At 34.5% G+C, this 25,884-nt stretch overlaps 1 protein-coding gene across 1 annotated transcript; it reads left to right on the top strand.

Annotated features, from left to right (window-relative positions):
* The first annotated feature begins 9,558 nt into the window (after nucleotides 1–9,558).
* Nucleotides 9,559–19,438, top strand: LOC138706031 (facilitated trehalose transporter Tret1-like). The gene is made up of 2 exons (XM_069834925.1): nucleotides 9,559–9,774; nucleotides 13,568–19,438. Exons 1-2 carry the CDS (start codon nucleotides 9,714–9,716, stop codon nucleotides 14,932–14,934), a joined length of 1,428 nt encoding a protein of 475 aa, XP_069691026.1. The 5' UTR covers nucleotides 9,559–9,713; the 3' UTR covers nucleotides 14,935–19,438.
* The last annotated feature ends 6,446 nt before the right edge of the window (nucleotides 19,439–25,884 follow it).

Raw genomic sequence — 25,884 nt, 5'->3', positions numbered from 1 at the left:
TTTTATGCAATAAACTGCTTAAAATTTTGAAGTCGCGAAAACAGCATGAAAAGACAAAAAAACACACATTTCTCTCAATTCACGCACCGTATGTTTGGCCAAACTTCAACATATGGTTAGATCATATGATTACGATAGTAGTTAGATATGGATTTTCTTAAATTTTCAGCATTATTTCACCACAGTGTCCCCTTAAATGATTGCAAAACTAATATTGAACCTTTCACCACAACTTTCATTTCAAAACTACTAAGGAAATTCTAACAAAACAACACATTATCGTGTTTATAGTAATCAGAAATGTAATAATTTCATTGTTGCCTTACGTCTGTGCTAGTAATAGTCAGCGTTGCCAACCGTATGACTTGAGTAGATCGCACAAGTGCTTCCAACTTATCTTACTTTTCATTTGAGGACTGTAGAAAACACATACAACTAGGCCTGTTTGAATTATTTTATCTAAACAGCCTTGATAGTGCTCTATTTAAACGATTTTAAAAGTTCTTATAAGGAAATAACTGCTAAAAATTAAATATAATCATTTTTAAACATTCTGTTTTCTGTTTACCTTATGAAAATGCTAAGAAATGGAAGACATAATCTTCCTCCTGAGGAGCAACAGCAACAGAAGAACTAGAACCTACATCTAGCTCTTTCACAGTTGGTTTCATCACTGCACAATGAATCTTTACGTAAATTTAAGAGTAGTTTACTATAACTTTCTATATAATTTATTTCCGTCTTTTATATTCAAGTACACTGGATGTAGTAGATTTTTGGAAGTAGGGCCTACTAGGACCACTGTCACTATATTCTGATTCCGCTGTCACTGTTTCAAGTCAGAACTTACCTGATTTCTTACTACTCGTGCATTACCACAAAACACGACGATGACACGATGTAGTAATGTTAGAGACTGTTCCGTGTTCCTTCGTATGTATACCGAATATGTTTATTTTCTTTTTCTTCCCAAAACATTATTCCCAAATGGCATAGTTAAATCATTCCGTACGAGAGGCAAACTCGCAAGCAATTTAAGAAAATGACCATTTAATATTATTTAAAAAAACTAATTTAAAATAGTTCGTAACATTTTATCTAATGCAATAAAGAGAGCGAAAACTAATTATTTCTCTATCAAATTAGCAAAATATAGCAATAATACTAAAAGGTTTTGGCAAACTGCGAGAAGCGGCAAATATTGAAGTAACTAAAAAAGAACATTTTAATAAGATTGTTTCTCGAAATGGTTTAATCTTAAGTGTTAAAAAGCATATTGCAACAGAATTTACTTCTTCCTGTTTGATATTTTCTATATTGTCTGTAAAACAAAATAACTAACACCAATTTCTTAATATTACTGTTGTGTTTTAAACGTTAATAACTTAATAAAAAGTTAAGAAGGAAATAATATTCACATAAATTCCATAGTAGTACAACTATACTGTACTAAGTAAATGAAACACATCATTAATAAAGAAAGAGATTGTGACATTGTAAGCTGAAATTGATATTGATGGTATCTTTAGCCTTGTAGAAGTAATCAATAAACTAAGTAAAATCAATAGCCTATTATTGTACAAAGTAAAATTACCTAGGTATATGTTTTAACGGTAACTAATATTACATAACAAAACTCTTATCGCATTATCTTTTAAGGTGATGTTGGTGCGCAACTTCCTATCATCAGAATATTAAATTATTTTCTCGAAATCTGCTGAAGCTATAGAGCTGACGTTTTTACAACACATGGGCACGTACCGTATCTTTTGTTTATGATGTAACAGTAGTCGCTTTGTTAATTCATTTCCTTACAAACATTTTCCATGCAAATATTTTCAAAGTTTTTAATACACTATCTTCAGTATGATAATAAGTAAAAGTCAATATTACAGTTATATAATCACACAACTGTAGTATTGACTTTTGCTTATTATCGTATTGAATCAATGATCACTGTAAGAATTAATACGTATTTACGACATACTAGATTTACGAAAACATTGTTTTAGTACCTGTAAGACTACAAAATAAACATATCTGAAAATTTCACTTTTATGTAAAAAAGTTGAGAAAATATTCCTTTGAATAAAAAAAGCAAGCTTGTGAAAAATGGGCGTTAAAATTAAGACTTACATTCTTATAATGCACTTATACTTCTCAGACAAATTAAAAAATTAACAAGAGTACAGTTTTAATAAGTTCTCTTCCCTTTATCCATTGGATCAATGCTGGTTATCTCCTGTATATAACTCGACCAAGCGGCTAAACTTATATTACCTCTTTCTCCTGAGCTCTAAAGCGCGCGCTTGCGCCTATGGGCATCAGTTGACATGACTGGCATAGATGATCACCAGTTATAATCAGATAGCGCATTTCTGTTCCCAAACGTACAGCGGATCGGGTAGTTTCTTCTGGTACATTTGTTACGTCATGTGGATGCATAAACAGGGTAGAATTATTGCAAGCAGGTACGCATAGACTATGAATCATAGTACAATACAGGCGCTCCATTGTCAACGTTGTACTGTATATGTAAAACACCAAGTTACGACTACATTGTGATCTGATTCTAATACTGAGTAAGTTGAATTTTCATTCAAACTTCTGTGTTAATATTATTTTAATTTATCAATCCATGTAATATTGTATTTCATTTTGATCTCTATTTGTATATATTGTGTAAAATATAAATATTGTTAATTTTTATATTGATTTTTGTTATTATAATTGTGTCCCTATAACGTCTTGTGACGTAGGAAGAACATTTTCTTAGCTTAAACAAATATTTACTGACAGTTATGGTAAAAGATACGAATTTCATAATCTCAGAATATAAATATATTTTTCTTTATCGTAACGGAGCTGATTTTGTTAAATGAATTAATTGTAGATATTGCATATATACGTACTTACTTACTAGCTTTTAAGGAACCCGGAGGTTCATTGCCGCCCTCACATAAGCCCGCCATAAGATTAATCCAGTCTCTACCATCACATCCCACCTCCCTCAAATCCATTTTAATATTATCCTCCCAATTGCATATATACGTAGAGTATATAAAGTTAATGTGTATCATGTTCACTATTATATTCTATAATATATATTATATATACTAGCTCAGCATTATCACCTATCTAATTGTATTTCCTGTCATATGTAGCACTAATATTTTGTAGAGCGCTAGTTTCGCAGTATTAGTGCATTTAAGTGGTTAAAAAGTAGCTGGACAGACCATTTAATTTAGTAGCAATTCCACTTACATTTGTCATGCTCCTTTATTATTATTATTATTATTATTATTATTATTATTATTATTATTATTATTATTATTTACTGAACTAGGTTTTACCTTTCGTAGCGTCCTGACGTAACCATTTAAGGTTAGAGTTTGAACCCTAAAACTCCAGGATATACTAAACGATAACTTTCCTAACTTGTTTGGGAACGGAAATGCGCTGCCAGGTTATAATAATACATAGTTGGCTGGAAACGATAAATTAACGAGACTTCGAATGAATGTAGCATGATGATAGTGGTAATGAGGGTATTCCTTTATTATTGACGTAGATTTCCACAGGACTAACAAATACACATTCACCTCTTTTGTGGCTCAAGCACCAGTGTTTAATTCTTCCATTTAGGCATCACGTGTTCAATCTCCAGCTAGTTCAGGATGGAATTATTGGTGGACAAAGCAGACGATGCAGAGAGTTTTTCTCAGAGCAGTCTCGTTTCCCTCTATCACAATCCCTCCCACAATCTGTATCTTCTTCTAATTTCAAATATCTTGCACAATAATTCAATATCGGCTAGAGTGAAGCTTTGGAGGTACTACTATACTGAAAGAGTTTACGGCTCCTAGGCCTGGGACTTAGCAGTTACTCAGGCAGGATGTCCCACCTGTTAGCGTCGGATTCACGAATGTGATCTGTTAGATATATAGGGCCAATGTAAGCCTAGGCGCAACGATCCGTCTCGGTTCCGGTCCTCAAAAACTCCATGAAAGTCAAGACAAAATATCGTCGCTTAAGAACCAATACCGCGTAACTGACAAAATGTAAATTTTACAGGAGAAGGAAAAAACCGAATAAAAACCGTAAAAATAATTCAATAGTCTTGAAAAGTGGTGTATGGCTATGAAATAGCTTAACTAATTTGTAACTAAGTGAAAATGGATGATCGTGGTCGTAGACATTTGGCCATGTCACTTACGCGGTATTGGAACTCTGCTGTTGACTACATTTTGTTAGTTACGCGATATTGTGAGATAACTTTAACAGCTTCAAGACACATGTTGACAAGCGTTTTCTTTGCGTGAAATCTGCCTTCTGGAAATATTATTCGTGCTCTTGTATATGTCAATGTGTTATCTGAGTTGTCGTCCTACCATCTGACTTGAGGTAGGCTGTAGCTTGAATCAGCACTAGATTACGTTCCAGACAATGACTGCTGCATTCTTAGTCAATCAAATGCTGAAACTGTGGGAAAGGAAAAACGAAGACTTAGTTCAATGTTCATTGTTATAATAATAATAATAACAATAATAATAATAATAATAATAATAATAATAATAATAATAATAATAATCTGATTCTAGGTACTTTATTTTCACACTGTGTATTTGAATAGATAAGTAGAATTGTTACTAAAACGTTGCTGACAAGTATAATCTATACTAATAATAAATCTGTAGCCGAAATTTTTCTCGTAATTTTCGATTTTCCAAAAATAATTGGTCCTAACATATATAATTAACCACCCTGAAACCGAAACTCGCATTTTTTAAATTTTTGTTTGTATGTCTGTCTGTATGTTTGTTACCTTTTCACGCGATAATGGCTGAACCGATTTATATGAAAATTGGAATATAAATTAAGTTCGTTGTAACTTAGATTTTAGGCTATATGGCATTCAAAATACTTTATTTAAAAGGGGGGTTATGAGGGGGCCCGAATTAATTAAATCGAAATATCTCGCTTATTATTGATTTTTGTGAAAAATGTTACATAACAAAAGTTTCTTTAAAAATGATTTACGATAAGTTTTATTCTTTATAAAATTTTGATAGGGCTGATATTTAATGAGATAAAAGTAGATAAGAAATGACGGGGAGTGACAGGCTAAATGGGCTTTAGGGCTTGAGGGGAGTGACAGGCTTGAGGGGAGTGACAGGCTTGAGGGGGCGTGGCCAAAGTATTACGTCATAGTGGGCGTGGCAAGTGACGTCATGGGCGTGGCTAAAGAATGACGCCATGGAGGGGGTGGGGGGCTTAAATTATGACGTAGGAAAGGGGCGTAACTTAAATTACGTCATAAGAGTTCAAGGTTAAAGTGTGACGTAATGTAGGTATGTAATGGCATGACAAGTTCATACATGTTTATCTCCTCAATGTGGGGGGCTTAAATTATTACGTAGGAAAGGGGCGTAACTTAAATTACGTCAAGGTTAAAGTGTGACGTCATGCACACGTGCAGGTATGTAATGGTATGACAAGTTCATACATGTTTATCTCATCAATGTTGCTATGTGTGCAGATATAATGCTGAGTCATATCCGGCAATTGTTCTCAGGTGAAAGACACAAGTTCATACATGTTTGAAAACTGCTATGTGTGCAAATATTATGCAAGATCACATCCGGCGAAGAATTAATCTATCACACTTAAACACATACATTCTTTTTCTTAAGATTCTAATGTAATGGTAATTTAATTGATTGGGGAATGGGTGTTGGAATGTGGGACATAAATGGATAAAAAATTAATCTAGCACACTTGTAAATTAAACAGGATGTGGCTGAAGTGACGTTATAAATTTGTAATTGAAGTTGGAAATGGGGAAGGGGGGGTAAAATGTACTTTAAACCAATTGTTGAGTAATTGATAAAAAATATTAAGATTCTAATGTACTGGTAATTGACTTGATAAATAGTAATGGGAAATGTAAATTGGAATGTGGGAATTATTGATGGCGTAAATGGTTGTACTTTAAGCCAATTTATAAAAAAATTAATCTAGCACACTTGTAAATTAAACACATACATTCTTCTCATTTTATTATTATTCCAATGTAATACATTTTGAGTGGTTTGTTTATCGTATTTAATTTAAGCCATACATTATTACCAACAATAAATTCATCAGAATGTGACATTATTATGATTTAGAACAGTAATTGTAGCAGATAAATCAACGTAGATGTATATGTTGTGTAATGCATAAGTGTGCAAATATTATGCAAGCTTGCTGAATCACTTCCGGCGACGATGCAATTGCTGAGTAATGATAAAAGCATGTTCTTTAAGCACCTGCAACGTGTCATATTACACAAATATTGCATGATGCAAATAATATGCAAGCTGTTAATTCACATCCGGTGAAGACGCAAGTGCTGAATAATGGCCTCCTTATTATTATTATTATTATTATTATTATTATTATTATTATTATTATTATTATTATTATGGTTCCAATTTAATACATTTTGAAGTAACATTTATTGGATTGATTAATAATTAATACATTTTGAAGTAACATTTATTGGATTTATTTTAAGCCATACATTATTACCGAAGCAGTTCGTAATATAGTAATTGCTTCTTCTTCTCATTATTATTATTATTCGTCATAAAGAAGATTAAAGTGCGACGTTATAAATATGTAATTGTAGTTGGAGTAATTGAAGTTGGAAATGGGGGGGGGATTTGATAAAATTCTAATGTAATAGTAATTTAATTGATAAATAGTAATGGGTAAGGGAAATTCGCAAGTGTTAATTGAAATTGGAATGGGGGAATTATTTATGGCGTAAATGGTTGTACTTTAAGCCAATTTATAAAATGTTAATTGAAATTGGAATGGGGGAATTATTTATGGCGTAAATGATTGCACTTTAAGCCAATTTATAAAAAAATTAATCTAGCACACTTGTAAATTAAACATATACATTCTTCTCATTTTATTATTATTCCAATGTAATACATTTTGAGTGGTTTGTTTAGCGTATTTAATTTAAGCCATACATTATTACCAACATTAAATTCATCAGAATGTGACATTATTATTTCGTAATACAGTAATTGTAGCAGATAAATCAATGTAGATGTATATGTTGTGTAATGTTATTACATATGCATAAGTGTGCAAATATTATGCAAGCTTGCTGAATCACTTCCGGCGACGATGCAATTGCTGAGTAATGATAAAAATGTTTTTGAAACACCTGGAACGTGTTATATTACACAAATATTGCATGATGCAAACAATATTCAAGCTGTTAATTGACATCCGGCGATTGTTCTCACAGCGTCTTATGTTACACAAATATTGTATTGATTACAAGTAAATAATAGCTATCTGCTATGTGTGCAAATATTATGCAAGGTTGCTAATTTTATATCCGACGATGAAATTGCTGAGTATTGATAAAAAACATGTTTTTGATTATGTAGCATAATAACCACCTATATTAAGGCTATGAAATTGATATGTAGTAGTAAATCAATATGGATTCCTGCTCGATGCTTACACGTTTGGGGACCGGAGAATACGTGAACAAGATTTACAATATTGGAGAGTTAACACCTGGAAAACCATATTTAATAAAAAGCATGGAGAAGAAAAGAACTCGATACGGGGCAACAATCCTCGCAATTCTAGAGGAATTTTCAGTTTTTCTACCACAACGATTTAGCAGTATGTCGGACACATTGTTGAATAAGGTGAATGATGAGTCAGACATTGTTCTACTATACAAAGGACAGGTGGAGATAGGTAATGGAAAGAAAATGCACAAGTTGGAGTTTCAGAAAAAGAAAGGTGAGTAACAATTGCTTAATTATATCAGTATAAGTGTGAATGTGTGAGGAGTTATATGTAATTGTATCATATAGAGCTACAAACATATCGGTTGGAGGTAATATGGCTGGATGATGAGGTGAATTATTTAGAAGTGTAATGAAAGAAGTATTGCAGTTTTGAATAATTGACATTGAACAAGTTTAGGCAGCGGTGGGAGGGGGGGGGCAAGATGATGAATAATACGCTCGAATTTATACAACTATTACACTATCACATATTTTATAAAAGATCTTTGTCAAAAGAACTTTGGTAGTGTAATAGCAGCCATAGCGTTAATAATGTCTCACAATATTTATTTTTTATTTTAATTTAGATGATGCTGCATCTCCAGTCTCGGTTTGAGCTGAAGAAGAAGAAGAAATTGCACAATTTAAATGCTCTGAGTGTAAAAAAAAAGTGACCATGATGAAGCGTGGTGAATGTTAAGCTTGATTATGAAGAATGTCCGAATTGTAAGAAATGTTCTTTTTGGAAATAGTTTTGCACTGTAATTTCTTTTATGTCTTAACCATCCATTTCCATCTCACATAACCAAAGGGTTGGGTTCGTTTAGAGTTCCAAATGGGGAATGGGTTATTAACCTATAACACTTTCCTTTCAAATATTACTAATCCTTTTCCAATATTAAGAATATAGGTTTTCAAATATTAATAATCCTTAAGAATTGGTGTATAAGCTGAGATTATTCTAAACATATATGTTACAAGAATATGACATAATTCCAGTGGTAGCTTATTGATTTGGGAGCGGTGGATTCATTACATGTTTGTATGATAAAACCTGAGGATGATTGTGAGAATGTCAATGATTAAACTGAACCTAGTCATTGGGGATGGGGATGTGCTTGGTAAAAGAAAATAGTAACAACATAAAATTATGCGTACATATTTATTCCTAAAAATAAATACAATGCACTGAGTAAGAAAAAAAGTAACACATACTAACATTCAATTGACATTAGTGAAATAATTCTATTATATTTATCTTTTAAATAATTGAAACTGAACACTTCTTTAATCTTCTTAGAATATTACAAACTGTTGATACAATTTTACAATGCAGTAACGAGAACCAGCTTCCGTACTGAGGGCGCGCAGGGGTAGACATAGCAGCCTATCTGTTGTCAGATACGCGGTATTTGCTACAGACTTCACGTGACTTCAGATACGCGGTATTGTACCCCCCTCCTTCGCACTCAGGCCACTCAGACAATCAAATTCCCGCGCTTGTCAATGCATGCAGATGACAGTGGAGGTACCATCTGTGCAAAAAAACAGTTTTGACCAAAAATGTCAGTTACGCGGTATTGTTTCTTAAGCGACGATATTTATAATAACACTGAGCTCAACTACAACTGTACACGAGATATACTGTATTGGATCAAAGCATTCAAATAAACGTTATTCCATGGAAGAATTCTGAGCGAAAATAACAGAAAATGTTTTTCTTATATGTGCGCACGAAACAAATATTAAACTTTTTTAAGTTCAATAATGATGATGATGATGATGATGATGATGATGATGATGACAGAGTGGCGGCTAAATTGAAATGAAGTGTAAAGTAATGCGTCTTGTCCTTAGAATATAGAGGCAGTTAGGTAGTATGTTATGTAACAGCAATTTCATTCCGCTCAGATCACAGGTTTGCTACCTTGAGGACGTTAGATTGAATACATAAACAAACGCCAAACGTGTAAATTATCACTTAGGACCAGTCGGCCACAGAGTAGTTGTGTCACGGTGTGAAAAGTGTAGCAGGATATTAAAATACACGTTGCTGAATGTTTAGGTACTTGCTACTAGAACGTTTACAGTGAGCGCTCATCTTGCATTATTAAATGTGTAGCAATGTTCAATTTGAAACAAAAACAAATAGGAAGATTTCGTCAGCTGTGTGCAGCCATAGTAGGTAAGAAATTAATTCCATTAATGTACAACACTAAAATGCTCTACGAGAAATGTGTCATTATTAGACCTCGGATTTTTAGGCACTTAAAAACTAACTTTTAGGCACCTAAAATAGACCCCGAATGTACCAAAATAAGCACTAAAACATAGATTTAGGCACCAAAAATACTATTTTATGCAGCTAAAATGTAATTTCTATCCTCACAAACTACAATCGCTATAAAAAATGCAATTAATTAGTCATCGTTAAGCATTACGATATACATTGATATAAACAGTAAAAAAAATATTGCGGTTAGAAACTTTATTTTTGTTGTCTTAAATTATGAATACTTATACGTAATTTTTAACGAATTCTTCGGCTTCATTGCTCTAAGGCTGCTAATACATAAGTGCTCATATTACAATTTAATTAATTAATTTACAGTTAACACATTATTCATAATTGGCATTTTCTATACATTACAAAGTTTTTCTCTAATTTTCTATTGTGAAACTGAGTCTTTTCTTAGACAGAAACATTTTATAAGCAAAAAAAAAAAAATCTTCCCATTATACCGAAGCAATGGATGCATTTTTAAATCTAGCAAGATTTGCCATGCTGATTTTCCCAGGGAGAACTACATCCTCTCGATTCATCACATTCCTACTGTCTGCTGAAGTGCTCAACAAAATCAGATACCTTCCAGGAAATTTTTCATTCCTAGAGCCAAACTATTACAGAATATTTCAACCATACCGACCCCATGACATTCAAAACTTTCTCTTTCACTGCAACACAACAATTTAAAAATATATACGTAAGAATAGAAATAGGCAATTTTAGGCTTTAAACCCTTAAAAATAGGTCTCAATGGAGAAAATAGGCATTTTAGACACCATGAAAGCTCTTTCAAATGTTTATATTTTATACAAAATGTGGAGATATTTAACTAGTTAGAAAAAATAGGTATTTAACCTAAAATCCGAGGTCTAGTCATTATACATACTTACATAGGATATATAGGCTATGCCTGAGGTCTGTGTGTGTGCGTGCGTGTGTATAGAAATCATTTATGGAGCTCGTCAGGGTTTCTTCAATGAAAATCGGTCCAACAATATCATCCCCAAAAATTCCAGCCCACACATTGATCTTCTGAGGAAACTTTGTATTTTGTAGGGGAAAAATTTGTTCCTTTTCAGCACTTCATGTATGGAACCAACCGAAATGTTTGTTACAGCAGCTACTTTTGGAATGGAGGTGGTGGGTTCATTAATGAAATGACCTAATATTTCAATCTGCGAAGTTTCATCGAGTTTTCTAGGTTGGCTATTTACTTTATTGTACACAGAACCAGTTTCTTCAAATTTCCATATTAGATCTATGACACATCGGTGACACACGTATTTCTCAGGATGCCTCTCGCTGAATGCTCTAGCAGTTCTATGAGCACAACGATAAACACAACTATTAAATTACACGAGCGCTGCTCACTCGGTCCTCAAATTTTGGTAATATTATTGTATCTTCTTTTTATATTGATTATATTATTTTATACTCGACCATGCCAAAATGTAGTAATTATACATCTGGTAGCAGTCCTTTAATGCATGTCATTAAAGTACACCTACTCATTAAAGTACAGGTGTTCAGCCAATGACAAGTCAGCTTTGTACCGTTATAAAATCTCAGCCAATGACAAGTCAGCTTTGTACCGTTATAAAACCGCAAGTATCGATTATTCTCGGATATGCAATCGAAAGAGAATTAGTGAAAAGTCACGGAGGCTGGAAATCCAATACTGTCGCAGAAGATTATGTACTATAATAATTAGCGTTAATTGTAAATAATATTCAAATAAATTCAATTTGTCAATCTCGTTTTTCAATGTCTAATTTAATTTCAATGTTATATCAAAGTTAATATTTAGTTTACTCTGTAGGTTCTTATAGGCTATCAAGGTCAATATGGACATCTGTTCCTCGGAAAAAATCAATACTTTCGCGTCTGCGCACATCTCACAATTTACGAGGTATTGCTCTAGGTCAGTTAGATACAAATAAAATGAATAATTTCAAGTTAGAAATATGGTCGAGCATAAAAGTCGTATGAAACTCGCCTATACGGTTAATTGAATTAAGAAGCTCGTATGAAAATTATGAAACTCGCTTGCGCTCGTTTCATAAACATCCATACTCGCTTCTTAATTACTATCATTATGGGCTCTTTGCATAGTGTACTATTATTTCTATTTCTATTGTTGTAATTATATCCTGTACTCCGATGTATTATTCTGTCTTATATGTTCTGTATTATTATATAAATTTGTACTTGGTCATGTTATAGCATCTTCCGATGCATTTTAAATTTGAAATTTGAAATTTGAAAATTTGAAATTTGAAAAAAGCAGACGATTATGCACTTGTAACTTTAATGAAGACAGAATATAATATAATAGAAATATCTGTTACCTACAAAAAACATGAAATTCAATGGTATTTGCAGCTTCAGCTCTAATCAACAGTAACAACAATCGAGGTTGCCAGGCAACGAAATAAAACAAATGATGTGAAGTAAGTGAATGAGGTGTATAAACAACTGAATGCTCTTTCATATTTAAGCACAGTCTAGTATATAGGCTACAATCACGAAACTCAATACATAGGGAATATGCAGCCATAGATAGTTGCTAACCACTAGGATCGCTACTATCGCCTCATCACAGACAATGCGAAATAGTACCGTCACAGTCTATTGTTCCTATTACCCTCAACAACTCAAGCTTCGTGACTGTATATACTAGACTTTGATTTAAGTATAAAATATAGGGATCTCATTTTAAATTTCTAAAGGGGATGGCTAGGGAGTGGGAGTGAAATCTAAAATTCAATTAAGCCTGGTTTCAAACTTCCACCTCAATATCTAAATTGGCGTGTTTTTGTTTAAATTGAGTTCAATTTAAATAAATAATTAGTTATTTAGACAGGGAAGTTTTGAAATGAAAGTCCTGTATAGCACGATTTGTCATTTCTCATTTACATTGAAGTTAACCACGCTTTTCTCAGTTACAGTTTTATATGACCTGGTTCCTTTTTATGCAGAGTACAAACGATATAAACTGTCAAAATTATATAGACAGAACAAAATGTCTAGTAAAATTTAATTATATCTTATAATCGTATTATTCATTTGTAAAATACCATGTTTTTAAGAATGATAGTCTAATTGAGGGGTTTGCCGGAAAAAGGGCGTATACGTCAATATGGCGAATTGAGATACATGCAATCTAAGATTTTAAAACGCACCTGAATAAAATGTTACACACGCACGCAGCCCTGTCCTGCAGGTATGTACAGTACAATCAAAACAAAATTTCGCTACTATAATTATTCACTACATTTTAAACTGTTTTCGCGAAGAAGAGCGTATAGGTATATCCGCCTTTCTTCCGGCAAAGCCCTCAATTATTTGTTTACGTTACGACTGAACGTGAATCCCATTGCCAATGACCTTGCGCCCAACACATACCAATACACAACAGAGTAACAAATGACTGCTTCAGCGTACGTATCGGGCGAAGTGAATAATGTCTGTCTATTCTCATTTTCAAAAACGTTAGACTGACAAGACATATTTTTCTTATGGAAAACCCTTGACAGTTACAGAAAAAAACATTGTTTGAACTTTTTCTTCAGTTACTTATGCTCTACCACTAGTACTTTTTTTGGCAGTTTATATTGTTTACTCACAATCAATGTAGAATGATATGCAAATGTGCTTTTTGATCAATACTCCTTCAGCGCTTTTGTTTCAGTGAACGTCCTCTATCTGTCCGTGGGTTTCATTGTTGGCTGGTCATCGCCCACGCTACCGCTGCTTCGTGAAGATGAAAGCATACTTGGTGGAAGATCCATTACAGTTGCAGAGGAATCCTGGTTGGGATCATTACCGTATCTCGGATGTTTTGCCTCAACTCCATTCTACAGCTACATAAACCAAAACTTCGGCCGAAAATCTACAGGATATGTAACAGTTTTCTGTTATTTTATCGGCTGGTCATTCATTATGACTGGGAACTCCATAGTCTACTTTTATATCGGAAGACTAATTTTGGGAATGGGATTGTTAGGAACAGGCATAGTTGGCACTTTTTATATAGGAGAGATATCGCAAGATGACCTGAGAGGTACTATGGGTGTAATCCGGGGCTTTGCCAAACAAGCTGGCATAATAACAGTGTACGTAATGGGTACTTACTTGTCTGTCATGAACACTGCAATTGTGTGCACCAGTTTTAACTTAGTGTTTCTGTTTGCTTTCTTCTACCTTCCGGAATCTCCAATGTTCTTGCTCGAGAGAGGGAAGACTAAAGAAACGTTTGATTCATATTTGTGGTTTCGTGGAGGTGACACTCAGTTTGCTGAACAGGATGTGGCGAAATTGAGTACAGTTGTTGACAGCGACAAATCACGAACGAAACCATCGCTAAGGGAAATTTTATCCGTGAGCGGGACGAGGAAAGCTTTGATAATCATAGCTGTTTTGGCAGTAACACAACAATTCGGTGGTATGACCGTTATTTATGGGTACTGTGCTCCCATTATAGAACTCACAGGAGGTGATGTGCCTCCACATGTCGCCTCATTTGTAGCCAGTTCCGTGGGAATGGCAATGGCACTGCTCTCATGTTTCATATCGAATATCGTAGGGCGAAAATTCATTCTCATATGCACTAATGCTGCGATGGCCATCCTCCTCATATCGCTGGGAGTGTACTCATACTTGAAGTCACTTGGGATGGACGTCTCATCCGCTGGGTTACTTCCAGTATTATGCATCTCTGTGTACTGTGGTTTTGCGATTATAGGCCCATTCAATATGTTCTATGTTATACAGCCAGAAATTTGTAGACCTGAAGCTCGTGGTGTGGCAATTATGGTAGCCAGTATTTTCGCATCTGGTTTTTCGTTTCTTTCTACGAAAATATACCCTTACCTTGTTACTTATTTCCATATTTATGGATCATTCTGGTTTTTCACCGCATTTTGTTTGACTGCAATTGTGTTCACTTTCTTTTACATACCCGAAACTAGAAATCGACCCTTACAATCTATTCTTCATGAATTGAATGACAAAAATGTTGTTCAAAGGAATGCTTTTTCAGAATCTTCATCATTATAAAGTCGAATAAGCAGGAAGTATATTGTAATAAGAAATATACTTCTATATATATTTTCATGAACATTGTGGCATTTAATATCTGATTTCATTTCTTTCCTATAGTACGCCTACATTTTTGCATTATTTCTTCCTTGTGATATCATGCTATATAAATTTGTATTAGTAGACTTACCACAAGAATATTATATTTCGTAATATAAATATTCCGGGAATGTTTTCATAATGCATTTTCTAGTAAAGTTAATTGTTTTCATATTACTGAAAATAGAATGTTTGTTTTAGTATGTTATGTGGTAGAGAACTTCGCCTTATTTTTCTCATACGTTGCGTTGTAACTCACTACAATGAAGTCCTGGGTTATATTGTGGTACCGCTATGAAATTTATTAAACCAGTTGTATTCATTATTGTTATCATCATTGTGCATTATATAATGCTTAACGAATGTTATTAATATATATTTTTGTCTGTTCCGATTTAAGAGAATTTCTTTAGTTTTTACTTCTGACATGTTTTCCGTCTTATCCTTGGACGTACTACAAGCACAATAAGTAACTTAAATGCGTATATTTTGCAACTACAATTGCAGTGGTCCCAGGATCAATTATTGGGTTGGAATTAAAGGTTTTCTTACATATATATGACCTGAGTTTGTGTTTCTGTCTTGCATATTTTTTAACTGCAACGAAATGATCCGTGAATTCCACTACTTACGTTTATTGTTAGTTCATAATTTTTACACGGGTGGTGGTGCGTTGGGCTCGAAAGGTCAATCGTTGAAAATATATGACAAGGAAAACGTGATTGCATGAATTCGGTTAGATTTCAGAATTTAATCTAATGTTATTTAAGAATCAAGCCTTCCTTTCCTAATACGAACGTTCCATAAAAGTCAACAAATAAAATAAATAATTAAATAAACAATTAAGTAATAATACTGTATATAGAATGCTCAATTTTGTAAAACTTATGGTTGTGCTCCAGCAATGTTACATTTATCCCATATCAGAATGTATAATCATGTCATTACCATTTCACAGACTGCACACTAGAATTTTAAATATTATGATGTTATAATAAGAAAAACGTTCCCATATTCAGATGGAATACGATATACAGAGTACCCAACAAGTCCTGTATCATAGAATAAAACATAAAATATGTTCGATATGACCCCTTACGACAGCACAATGTATCCTCGGGCTAGCGTCTTTTGCCCGCGGATAAGACATTGCACTATCGTGCATCCGTGCTGCTGGCGGGTATGCTTCCTCCCTCTCTCTTCTGTACGACGGTGCATATTAAGATACATTTCTTACCCGTTACTCACTTCAGCGAGTGCTGACGACCACTGCCTTACGATTCCCAAACATGTCTGGAGGCGAACTTCAACGCGGTGTAGCATGTCGGTAGTGATTTCACGATATTTTTCCTCGATTGCAAGTCACGAATCTTCACCTCCTATACATTTTCCTTCGGAAAATCCAGAAAGCAAAGTCAGCCTACTCTCTGGGTCTTCTGCGTCACTTCCACCGATCAGGGAAGTTGTCGAGCCAATTCCAAACAGATATGCCACAATGTGGTGGAGCATGATCCTGCATGAACCATTCTGTTCTTTCGCCTAGCAGGTCCAATCCGGCATCATCGTATGTACATAGACCGCAGAGGACCCACAGAGTGGACTCCCAGGTCGCCCGACCTAAATCCACATGACTTTGCTTTCTGGAATTTTCTTAAAAAAACGATACACGAAGTGAAGATTCGTGACCTGCACTATTCATGAATGCTGATCGAGGAAAAGTGTCATCAAATCACCGTCGACATACTGCACTGCGTTGTAAATAACGTGAAGTTTCGCCTCCAGGCATGTTTGGAAATCGGAGGGGGTCATATCGAACATATTTTATTATTTAGCATATGATGCGTGACTTGTCGTACACCATGTAGTTTTTCACTTGATTTTATGAACTTTCGGTAGATGGCTAAATTCATGTTACAGTATCATCATGCTGAATTGTTTGTTTGCACTTTGTGCAGTACAAGAAAGAAGATATGCCCATTAACGTTATTGCTCATGAGAAATTGTAACAGTTCCATTTGAATGGACGAAAATAACGTCTGCATGGTGCATGATTTTACGAAAAAATGTCGAGAGGCTGTATACCGGAGATACAGCCGCAACGTAGAATAGTCTTGTGACATTGGTGCTTGCAAATTAAACAAATTCTTACATAAACATTTAATTTATTTATATAAATTGACAACAGAGGTCCATGATAGGAGAAACAAGTTACAAAGGGCGTCACTTAACTTGGATTAAGCGATTTATTTTATAATTCATACTCTTCTTGGCTAACATAGGCCTATACCCTAACCTAATACCATGTCTTGAACATGACTTTTCAACTTGATTCAACCCTCAGAAGAGTTTTGTTTAAGACCAAAACTTCTTTTATCATGGGGTAAGTACATTTAAATAATTTAACTTAATGAATTTGTCCAGGTAGACGGAAAAGCCAGTTCGGACTGACATTAATGTAAACAGGAATTCTACCGATATGGTTTTATGCATATTCTACAGTCATTTATCTCGACTATTTTCGAAAATTGAATTGTTATCATACATTTAGTAAGCAATCGGCCTGGTTTAGCAATCAATTGGCCTTTTCGCAGCGCTTCCGCTTCCTCCATATTCTCTCGACATCGCAGAGTGGCCCCCATTGATTCGTTCAACTTTTTGCTTTCCTTCTTCCTGCACCGGAATATTACAGAATTTTGAATACATTATTTCTAAATGAAAATTTGAAATGGAGTTCAAGTGTTTGTTTCCAAATTTTCATTATGTTACATTATGTTGATTCACAGCCTTTACATTTTTTTTTTAAGATCAGTGCTTAACGAGTGGTTTGAGTGGTCGAAAATGAGTATACAGCCCTTCCAGCCGAAATGAAGCGTAACGTGATAATTTTACGTGCGGCTAGCGACAGGATCATTTTGGCTGTCTGCGCATGCACGGAAAGCGCGGACTTGGTTAATAAAAACCTAAACTAACCAAACCTAACCTAACCTTCGTATATGCAAGATGTGTAACCGGAACAAGAAGGGAACTTCTTGATTTGATCTGGAAAGTGCACAACAAAATAAATCCAGGTAAGAATCACGCTGGCACTGAGCGTATTCCGAATCTCACCGGTGAGCAATCCGATGGCATCACGGTGTTCCGAATTCCACCGATGACGTCATTGATGCTCCACCGGTGTCGCACCGGTGCCATCAGCTTGCAGAGGTGGTGGCAGTCTCCATCAGCCGCCATCAGTGAATCTGATTGGTTCTTGTATAGGGCGGGAATTAGCAGACGAATAACATCGTGCACTGTTTTGTCATGGCGGTGTGTTCTGCTTTAGTTCTGCTGTATTGTTTGTAATGAGCACAACGTAAAAACAATATGTTAATGGCTTATGAGCGAACATGTCAACGGACCAGTTATTACTACCGGTTCAAGAAATAAGTTGTTTATGATCTCTTTTCTTTGAACGAGATGGCAGTACGGAAATTTCGCAAAATTTTGCTAGCGTAGCACAGATAACCACTTACACAGTCGCCATGACAGCATGGATTCTTCCAGCAGTTTTGTTCCTTATTTTCGTTGCAACGTGACGTCATTGATGCCACCGGACCGGTGAGATTCGGAATACGCTGACTGCATGAGAGATCCGCGCATGCGCCACAGCCAAACTGTTCCTGTCACGAATTCCTCTTGTAATTTTAACCTCCCGTTCTGCCGAATTCTCTTATCTAACTGTAAGTCAACTGTCACAGCTGTTCCTCTCCGACTACTACACTCCGAGCTACAAGCGTTTCCAAACTCAACCCTTTTTTGTCATATCCGATCCCGATGCCCCACATCAAGTGCAGACAGACGTATTATATATAAAAAAAATAGCACACTCTTGTTTGGGTGTAAAAATTCTGAATGATATTAGAATCAGACGTAAATATAACATGAGTATGATTCTTACACACCAATATTTCTGCAATGCTTGGGAAAAGTGGCATAAGTCAGTTTCCACAATTATTTTATTAATTAATTGACAAATTACGGAACATCTGCTCGCTTGGGAAAAGAGATATAAGTATTTTTCCCATTAGAATAATTCATACAGAAGGAAATCAAATCGACATAAACCAGTGTGAAGACAGTTTTTTCCTTCTCCTGTAAAATCAACATTTTTGACTTGTGCTACTGTTCCCGAGCACTACAGATTTAATGATAAGAAATGCAATGAATACACGAGGAACATGGTTTCATTCCACTGGACAACAAATTGAATCAGTATTTGGTATTGGACGTGGCAGAACATACTTTGGGAAGATAGTTCTGCTGAAAATGGTGTTTAAGTACTCCTATGTTTCCTATGTGTGCTATCTCGCTATAGAATATACAAGATGTAATTAATTTTAATTGTATTACATTAATAAAACAAGACCATATTTACCTATGTTAATTTTGTGTTTATTATTCTGTGTCTAAATATGTTAGCCACTACCGTAAGAGCCAGGTTTATATTTTAATTCTTCCGGGATTCGGTATAATTTCACATATTATTTGCCATGAAAGAGGAAAAAAGGAAGCTTTGCTTGTGTGCAGTGTTGTCTTGGCCAGTAATATAACATAAAACTTACAAAGGCAGTTTACTAGATACACTAACTTAATTCAGACCGACAACTACACACAAGAGAAAAAACAATGAAAAGAGAAGAAAAACATATTTAATACAAATTGACAATCAGACAGAAGCCAGTGATATTCAATAAAAACATGAATATAGTCGACAGAAATAAAAAAGTAAAAATACACACATTTCTTAATATTATATATCATGAATAAGTTTGAACTTTTTAAAAGAGAAATTTATAATTTCAAAATATTTCAAACTTGGAAAATTATTTTTAATTTTATTATAAACTCTTGCGCCAAAACTAGCACCATGTTTAAGTGCTGCATTTGTATGACATTTAGGCTCAATCAATGGGAAAGTAGACTTTTGTCTTCGAATATGATATTCATATCGATTACATTTATGTTTTATTTGAATTCAGTGATTTATAAATTTCTTCAATAGATTAATACTTTAAAATCTGTATAAATTAAATTTGTTGGGTACGGTAATTTATATTTTTGGTCAGACAAATTTTTATTAATCTTCTGTGTAATAAAATTAATAGATTAAGTACAGATGATGCTACTCCAACCCAATTTATTATGCCATACTGTATTAATGATTGTACTGTTCGAAGCTAAAAGTTCTATTCTCAATGCCTCCTTAGTGATAAAATTTCGAAGTATTATGAATTTTATTTATAAATTGTCTTTCTTATACTTATACACATGGAATAACTTTATTTACGCCAACGTAAATGCTGATTTATAATAATAATTATTTGTTAATTAATTACATGAAGTATTATGTATTATTAAGTGATAATTATTCACAGGTGGAGGAAAACCTTTCTTTTTTAATGAAAATGGAATTCATTCATTCACAGTGTTCTGCCCAAGGGCAGGTCTTTCACTACAAACACAGCATTCTCCAGTTTTTCCTATTTTGTGCCTTCCTATTTGCCTCCGCCTATGATCCATATATATCTTAATGTCGCCTATCGTCCTCTTCTCCCATTCACCATTCCTTCTAGTTCATCCTTCAGAAGGCAGTTTCTTCTTAACCAGTGACCCAACCAATTCCTTTTCTTCTTCCTGATCAGTTTCAACATCATTCTTCCTTCACCCACTCTTTCCAACACAGTTTCGTTTCTTATTCTGTCTGTCCATTTCACACGCTCCACCCTTCTCCTTATCCATATTTCAAATGCTTGTAGTCACTTCTCTTCATTTCGTCTTACTGCCATATTTCTAACCCATACAATTCCACACTCTACACAATGAACTTCACTAGTCTCTCCCTTAGTTCTTTCTCCAGAGGTCCGCAGAAGATGCTCCTTTTTCTATTAAAAACTTCATCATAAGTAGTTTTACTAGTATTTAAGGACAGGAGATTAGAGTGAAGCCAATTTTTCACTATGTTGATTCCACTGTTAGCATTTAAATAAGTTTTATCCCAATTTTCCCCATTAAATATTATTACAGTATCATGTGCCAAAGAAAATATATTACCACCATATTTTTTTAGATCAACTTTCAACAAATCATTAATAGGCCTATATATTATAAGCAAGATTGGTTCTAATACTGTACCTTGTGGTATTCCAATATCGATCAACTTACAATTGCTTATATAATTGTCAATTTTGACTTTTTGATACCTATTTTCTAAAACGAACGAAAAATTTTTAGTAAAACTCCTCTAATACCAACGTACCAATGTTGTATAATTTTGAAAGAAGGATAATGATTAACTGTATCAAACGCTTTTTTTGAATCAAGGAACATTCCTAAACATTTATTTTCCATATCTAATTTACTCACAATATTCCATGTAACAGCTAGAAAACATGACTATAAAGTTAGAATAGCTTCATTTGTCCCTTTAGATGTATAAAATTGAAATTGAACTTAGCTCAAAATGTTGCACTGATACAATATTTCCTTTTTCTGAAGTACCTAGAATATCTTGTCTTACTCACACAACACTAGGCAGACATAATGAAAATAAATCATATCTACGACGATTACAATAGTGACTGTAAAAACACGTAGGTGATAAAGTGCGTCAACAATGGAAAATCCTTGACCGAAACTGGTTCTTTGACTAAGCGTGTATGGTGATTTGCATATCTTGGAGTTTCGCCCTGTGCGACGTTGTGAGGCGTATTGCCGCAGGAGTTTGCGCTAGCCCATGATGACTGTAACAAGGTGAGACTTACAAATAATATACATCTGCTCAGATTCTGAAACACTGTTTTTGTGGAAATGTCTAGCAGCAATTTGAAGTCCAAAAATAATTCACATTTGCTCAAATTGTGAAACATTATGTTCATTACTTGTGAAGTTTATATCACACAAAATAATTTACTGAAGTGTCTGGCACAAAATCTCAGCAATCGATCTCTTAATGACAGAGAAACAATCCAAAGAATAATAATCCGGAAAACATTTCAGAAGGATTCTTTGCAAGGCTTCCAAGACCTGATATCAAAATTTGTATGAACGACGGAACGACGGCCATTGTCTAATTTCGTCTGCGACTAATTTCTCGTCGCTCTCATTCCAATTCTAGTCTTAATGCAGCCCTGAGCATAAGAGGGGAAGTGAAAAGGACGGAGAAACCCTTGCCCACGTCTTTTTTGCTTACACAGCCTTATAAACAAAAGTGCAGTAAGGCTCAGTGCATCAGCGGTGGATTTTAGGCGACTAGCAAGAGCCGAAAGTTCGTAAAAGCTATGATGTCCGCCTGATATAACCCGACACTGACCTTCCTGTTTCCTCATACCGCACCAAAATTTTGCTGTCTCAGTCGGAGAAGGTGAAATGGGAAGTTAAGGGATGGTCTGCAGTGACTCAATTGAGTTAATAACGCCTAGGCCTATTTTCATGCCTAAGTGAAACTAAAAGGAAAGTTGTTATAAGGGCAGGATATGTGAACTGAGTTTAGACAATCGAACTGAATGACTGTTTTAGGCTGAAATAACGTTATTAGAAATTATTAAAAGAAAAGAATACATATTCAATCAAAGTAATATAGAGAGCTCGCGAAGTGGCTAATGGTAGGTATGCATGAAGCAACACTATTAGCCTAACGTTACTATAGTCTGTGCATTTCGAACTGGCGGCTCAAGGTCAATCAATGGACTGCATTTACCGTGCGTGCTTACCCCCACTCCTGGACCGTTCTCCTAAAGAAAAGTCAGCTCGCGGCATGTTAGAGGAGAAGGGAACCAGCCAGAGCTTTGGAGAAGGGGTACAGTGTGGAAGAGACCAAATGACCTTGATCCGCCAGTTCGAAATACACAAACTTTATCATGTGTGTGTATGTGAGTACAAATCGTCCCGAAAATACTGGTCGGTTCACCTAATACACAGTAGGGTTAGTATAATAGAATTTTAACAGTTCAATTTTAAGTTAACTCATCACTTATCACTATGGGCCGTATTCATAGACATTCTTAGCGCGGGCTTCCGGTGGATGATCAGCGAACTAACTTTTTTCGCAATCATAAACCAGTGTTAACGATAAGATATGATGATATGATATGATATGATATGATATGATATGATATGATATGAATCCTGTACAAGTAATCAGTCGATGGCCGGGGCTAGTTTAGCACGCTCGTAGCGCGGGCTAGCAAAATGTCTGTGCATAGCAGTCCTACGAGATTATTATTATTATTATTATTATTATTATTATTATTATTATGGACTAATGTTTTCAAGACATATACACAATTTAAATTAATTTTCTGAGGGTAGAGTTCTGAAGAATCTGACATTTTAAAAATAATTTATCTACAGACAAAAATAATGTAGAGTGATATGGAAAGCAATACCATATCGTACAATGAGCTATACGTAAATTCGATTCCTTTAAAATATGAGCAACTTTCCCTTGCCGCGATTCCTCAACATACGTAAACATCACTTTTCTAAATACTTCCCGGACATCACTAGGGTATTGTTTTTCCTTTTCGCCCCATTGTTCTATAAAAAAGATGAGCTATACTTACTGTAAATATAATGATTAAAACTCAGTATTTATAAACACTGTTATATGGCCACCGGCGTAGCTCGGTCGGCTAAGGCGCTTGTCTGCCGACGCGGAGTTGCGATCAGGCGCAGGTTCGACTTCCGCTTGGAATGAATACCTGGTTAGGCGAATGTCAGGTAATCTATGGCGAATCCTCGGCCTCATCTCGCTGTCACCAATCCCATCGACGCGAAATAATCTAGCAGTTGATACAGCGTCGGGGCGTTGCATATCTCCGGGTTCGAGAGAACAGCGAACTTCAGGAAAAATATAACATCCTTAGTTATGACCACTGCATTTAAAGCAATTATAAATAAAAAAATAAGAGGACAGTGGGGAGTGTTGGTGCAATGATAGAGGAAAACAAGAGTATTACGAGAAAAGCCCCCTGCAACGCCTACTTTGTGCACCACAAATTTCATCTCGACTTGACAGGGGATTGAGTCCGGACCACCTAGCGCTTGTGCCAAAAATGCGGTAGTATGCTTCCTTAAGAGAAGTTGAAATTAATTATTTAAAAAAAGTTAAACATCGGAAGCTTAAAGCAGATGATTTGGGCTTAAACTACTGCTTGGATTTGAAAAATCTATTGTATTAAGCAGTTACAATTTCTGTATTTTTTGGTAAAGGATAATATTGGAGTAAACGAACACACGAATAGGATTGGTAAATGGTAACAAGAACAAAAGAACTTGACAAAAACTAACTGTATGATAAGAAAGCAAGCAAGGTTAGACAATCAACTTAGAAGACGCTTACTTGAGGCAATTTAGTACCAATTACCAAAGCAGAAAGTTGTCGACATATACTATGAATACATTGTTAGGCAAATAAGTGTACTTGAAGATACCATATCACATTAGTGTTACTGCGTAGTATTTTGACGTGAATTTTTAAGTCAAAAGCTGAATCTGTTGTCTTTAGCTTTGGCTTGAACTATGAAATCTGAACCTACAAATTATAAAACAATATAAAAATAAGAATTAGCTATAATTCAATATTAAATAAAGTCAATTATTTTAAATCCGCGTGTTGTTCTACGAAAATATTCTTGCTGTACTCATAAATCTACGCCTATATCGATAACTTATAGGATAACTTTCTTAGCAATTCACTCTAATTATACTGACTTAAACGGTCACTGATTATATAACTTCTTTCTTCAGACATGCATCGTGATAGCACTGTATTTCACAACTGTCTGATAATAAGCTCTTCCTATTATCTAACATTATTTGAAATATATTAACATTCTATTAGTTTAATTCCGCTGCACAGTTTGTATCTTAGGATGCTATTCATAGACATTTCGCAGCACGCGCTACGAGCGTACTAAGTTAGTCCCGGCTATCCACTGGTTACTTGTACAGAATTCAAATCATATCCTATCGCTAACACTGGTTTATGAATACGAAAAACGCTGATCATCCACCGGAAACCCGCGATAAAAATGTCTGTAAATACGGCCCTGAGTGTATAATTAATTATTCATAATATTTTCCGTTTAATTCATAACCAACTCTTGTACAGTTGTCAATAAAAAAAAAAAAAAGTGGCCGCACTCATGAACAGCGAATATTTTCAAAGTCCACTTCGGGTCACAGCGATGTTACACGATGCATGTGCTTGTAGAAACTATGGAATTATTCCGTATCTTCGTCTCGTAGAGTAGCGGTAGAGTACTTGCTTAATGATTCGAAGGTGGTGGGTTCGGGCCTTCTTCAAGTTTTCATTTTATTTTTAATCGTTCTTTAGCGATATAAATAATATTCAAATTATAATTTATATTCTGTTATTGTTCTTTATCGATATCAAGTTATTTATATTTTGTTATCGTTCTATTAGCAATATAAATAATATTGAAGTTATAATTTTTTGTATTCTATTATCGTTCTTTAACGATATGAATAACATTCACGTTTTTTATATTCTGTTATCGTTCTTTAGCGATATCAATAATATGCAACTTATCATTTATATTGTTTTCGTTTTTTTAGCTTTATAAACAATATTCAAGTTATTTATATTCTGTTATTTTTCTGCCACGATATAAATAATCTATATTTTATGAAAGTAATTATTATAATACAAATAACCATTTTTCTTTGTAAAATAGGTTATTTTCTTTAAATAATTAAATATATATTATATAATATCTTATATTAATTAAATATACCGATATTTAGCATTTATACTCTATTATCGTTCTTTAGTGATACTGTATAAATAATATTCAAGTTATTTATATT

The sequence above is a fragment of the Periplaneta americana genome, chromosome 9, assembly GCF_040183065.1.
Source record: "Periplaneta americana isolate PAMFEO1 chromosome 9, P.americana_PAMFEO1_priV1, whole genome shotgun sequence".
In the NCBI taxonomy this organism is placed as follows: domain Eukaryota; kingdom Metazoa; phylum Arthropoda; class Insecta; order Blattodea; family Blattidae; genus Periplaneta; species Periplaneta americana.
This window is presented reverse-complemented; position numbering and strand designations above follow the sequence as displayed.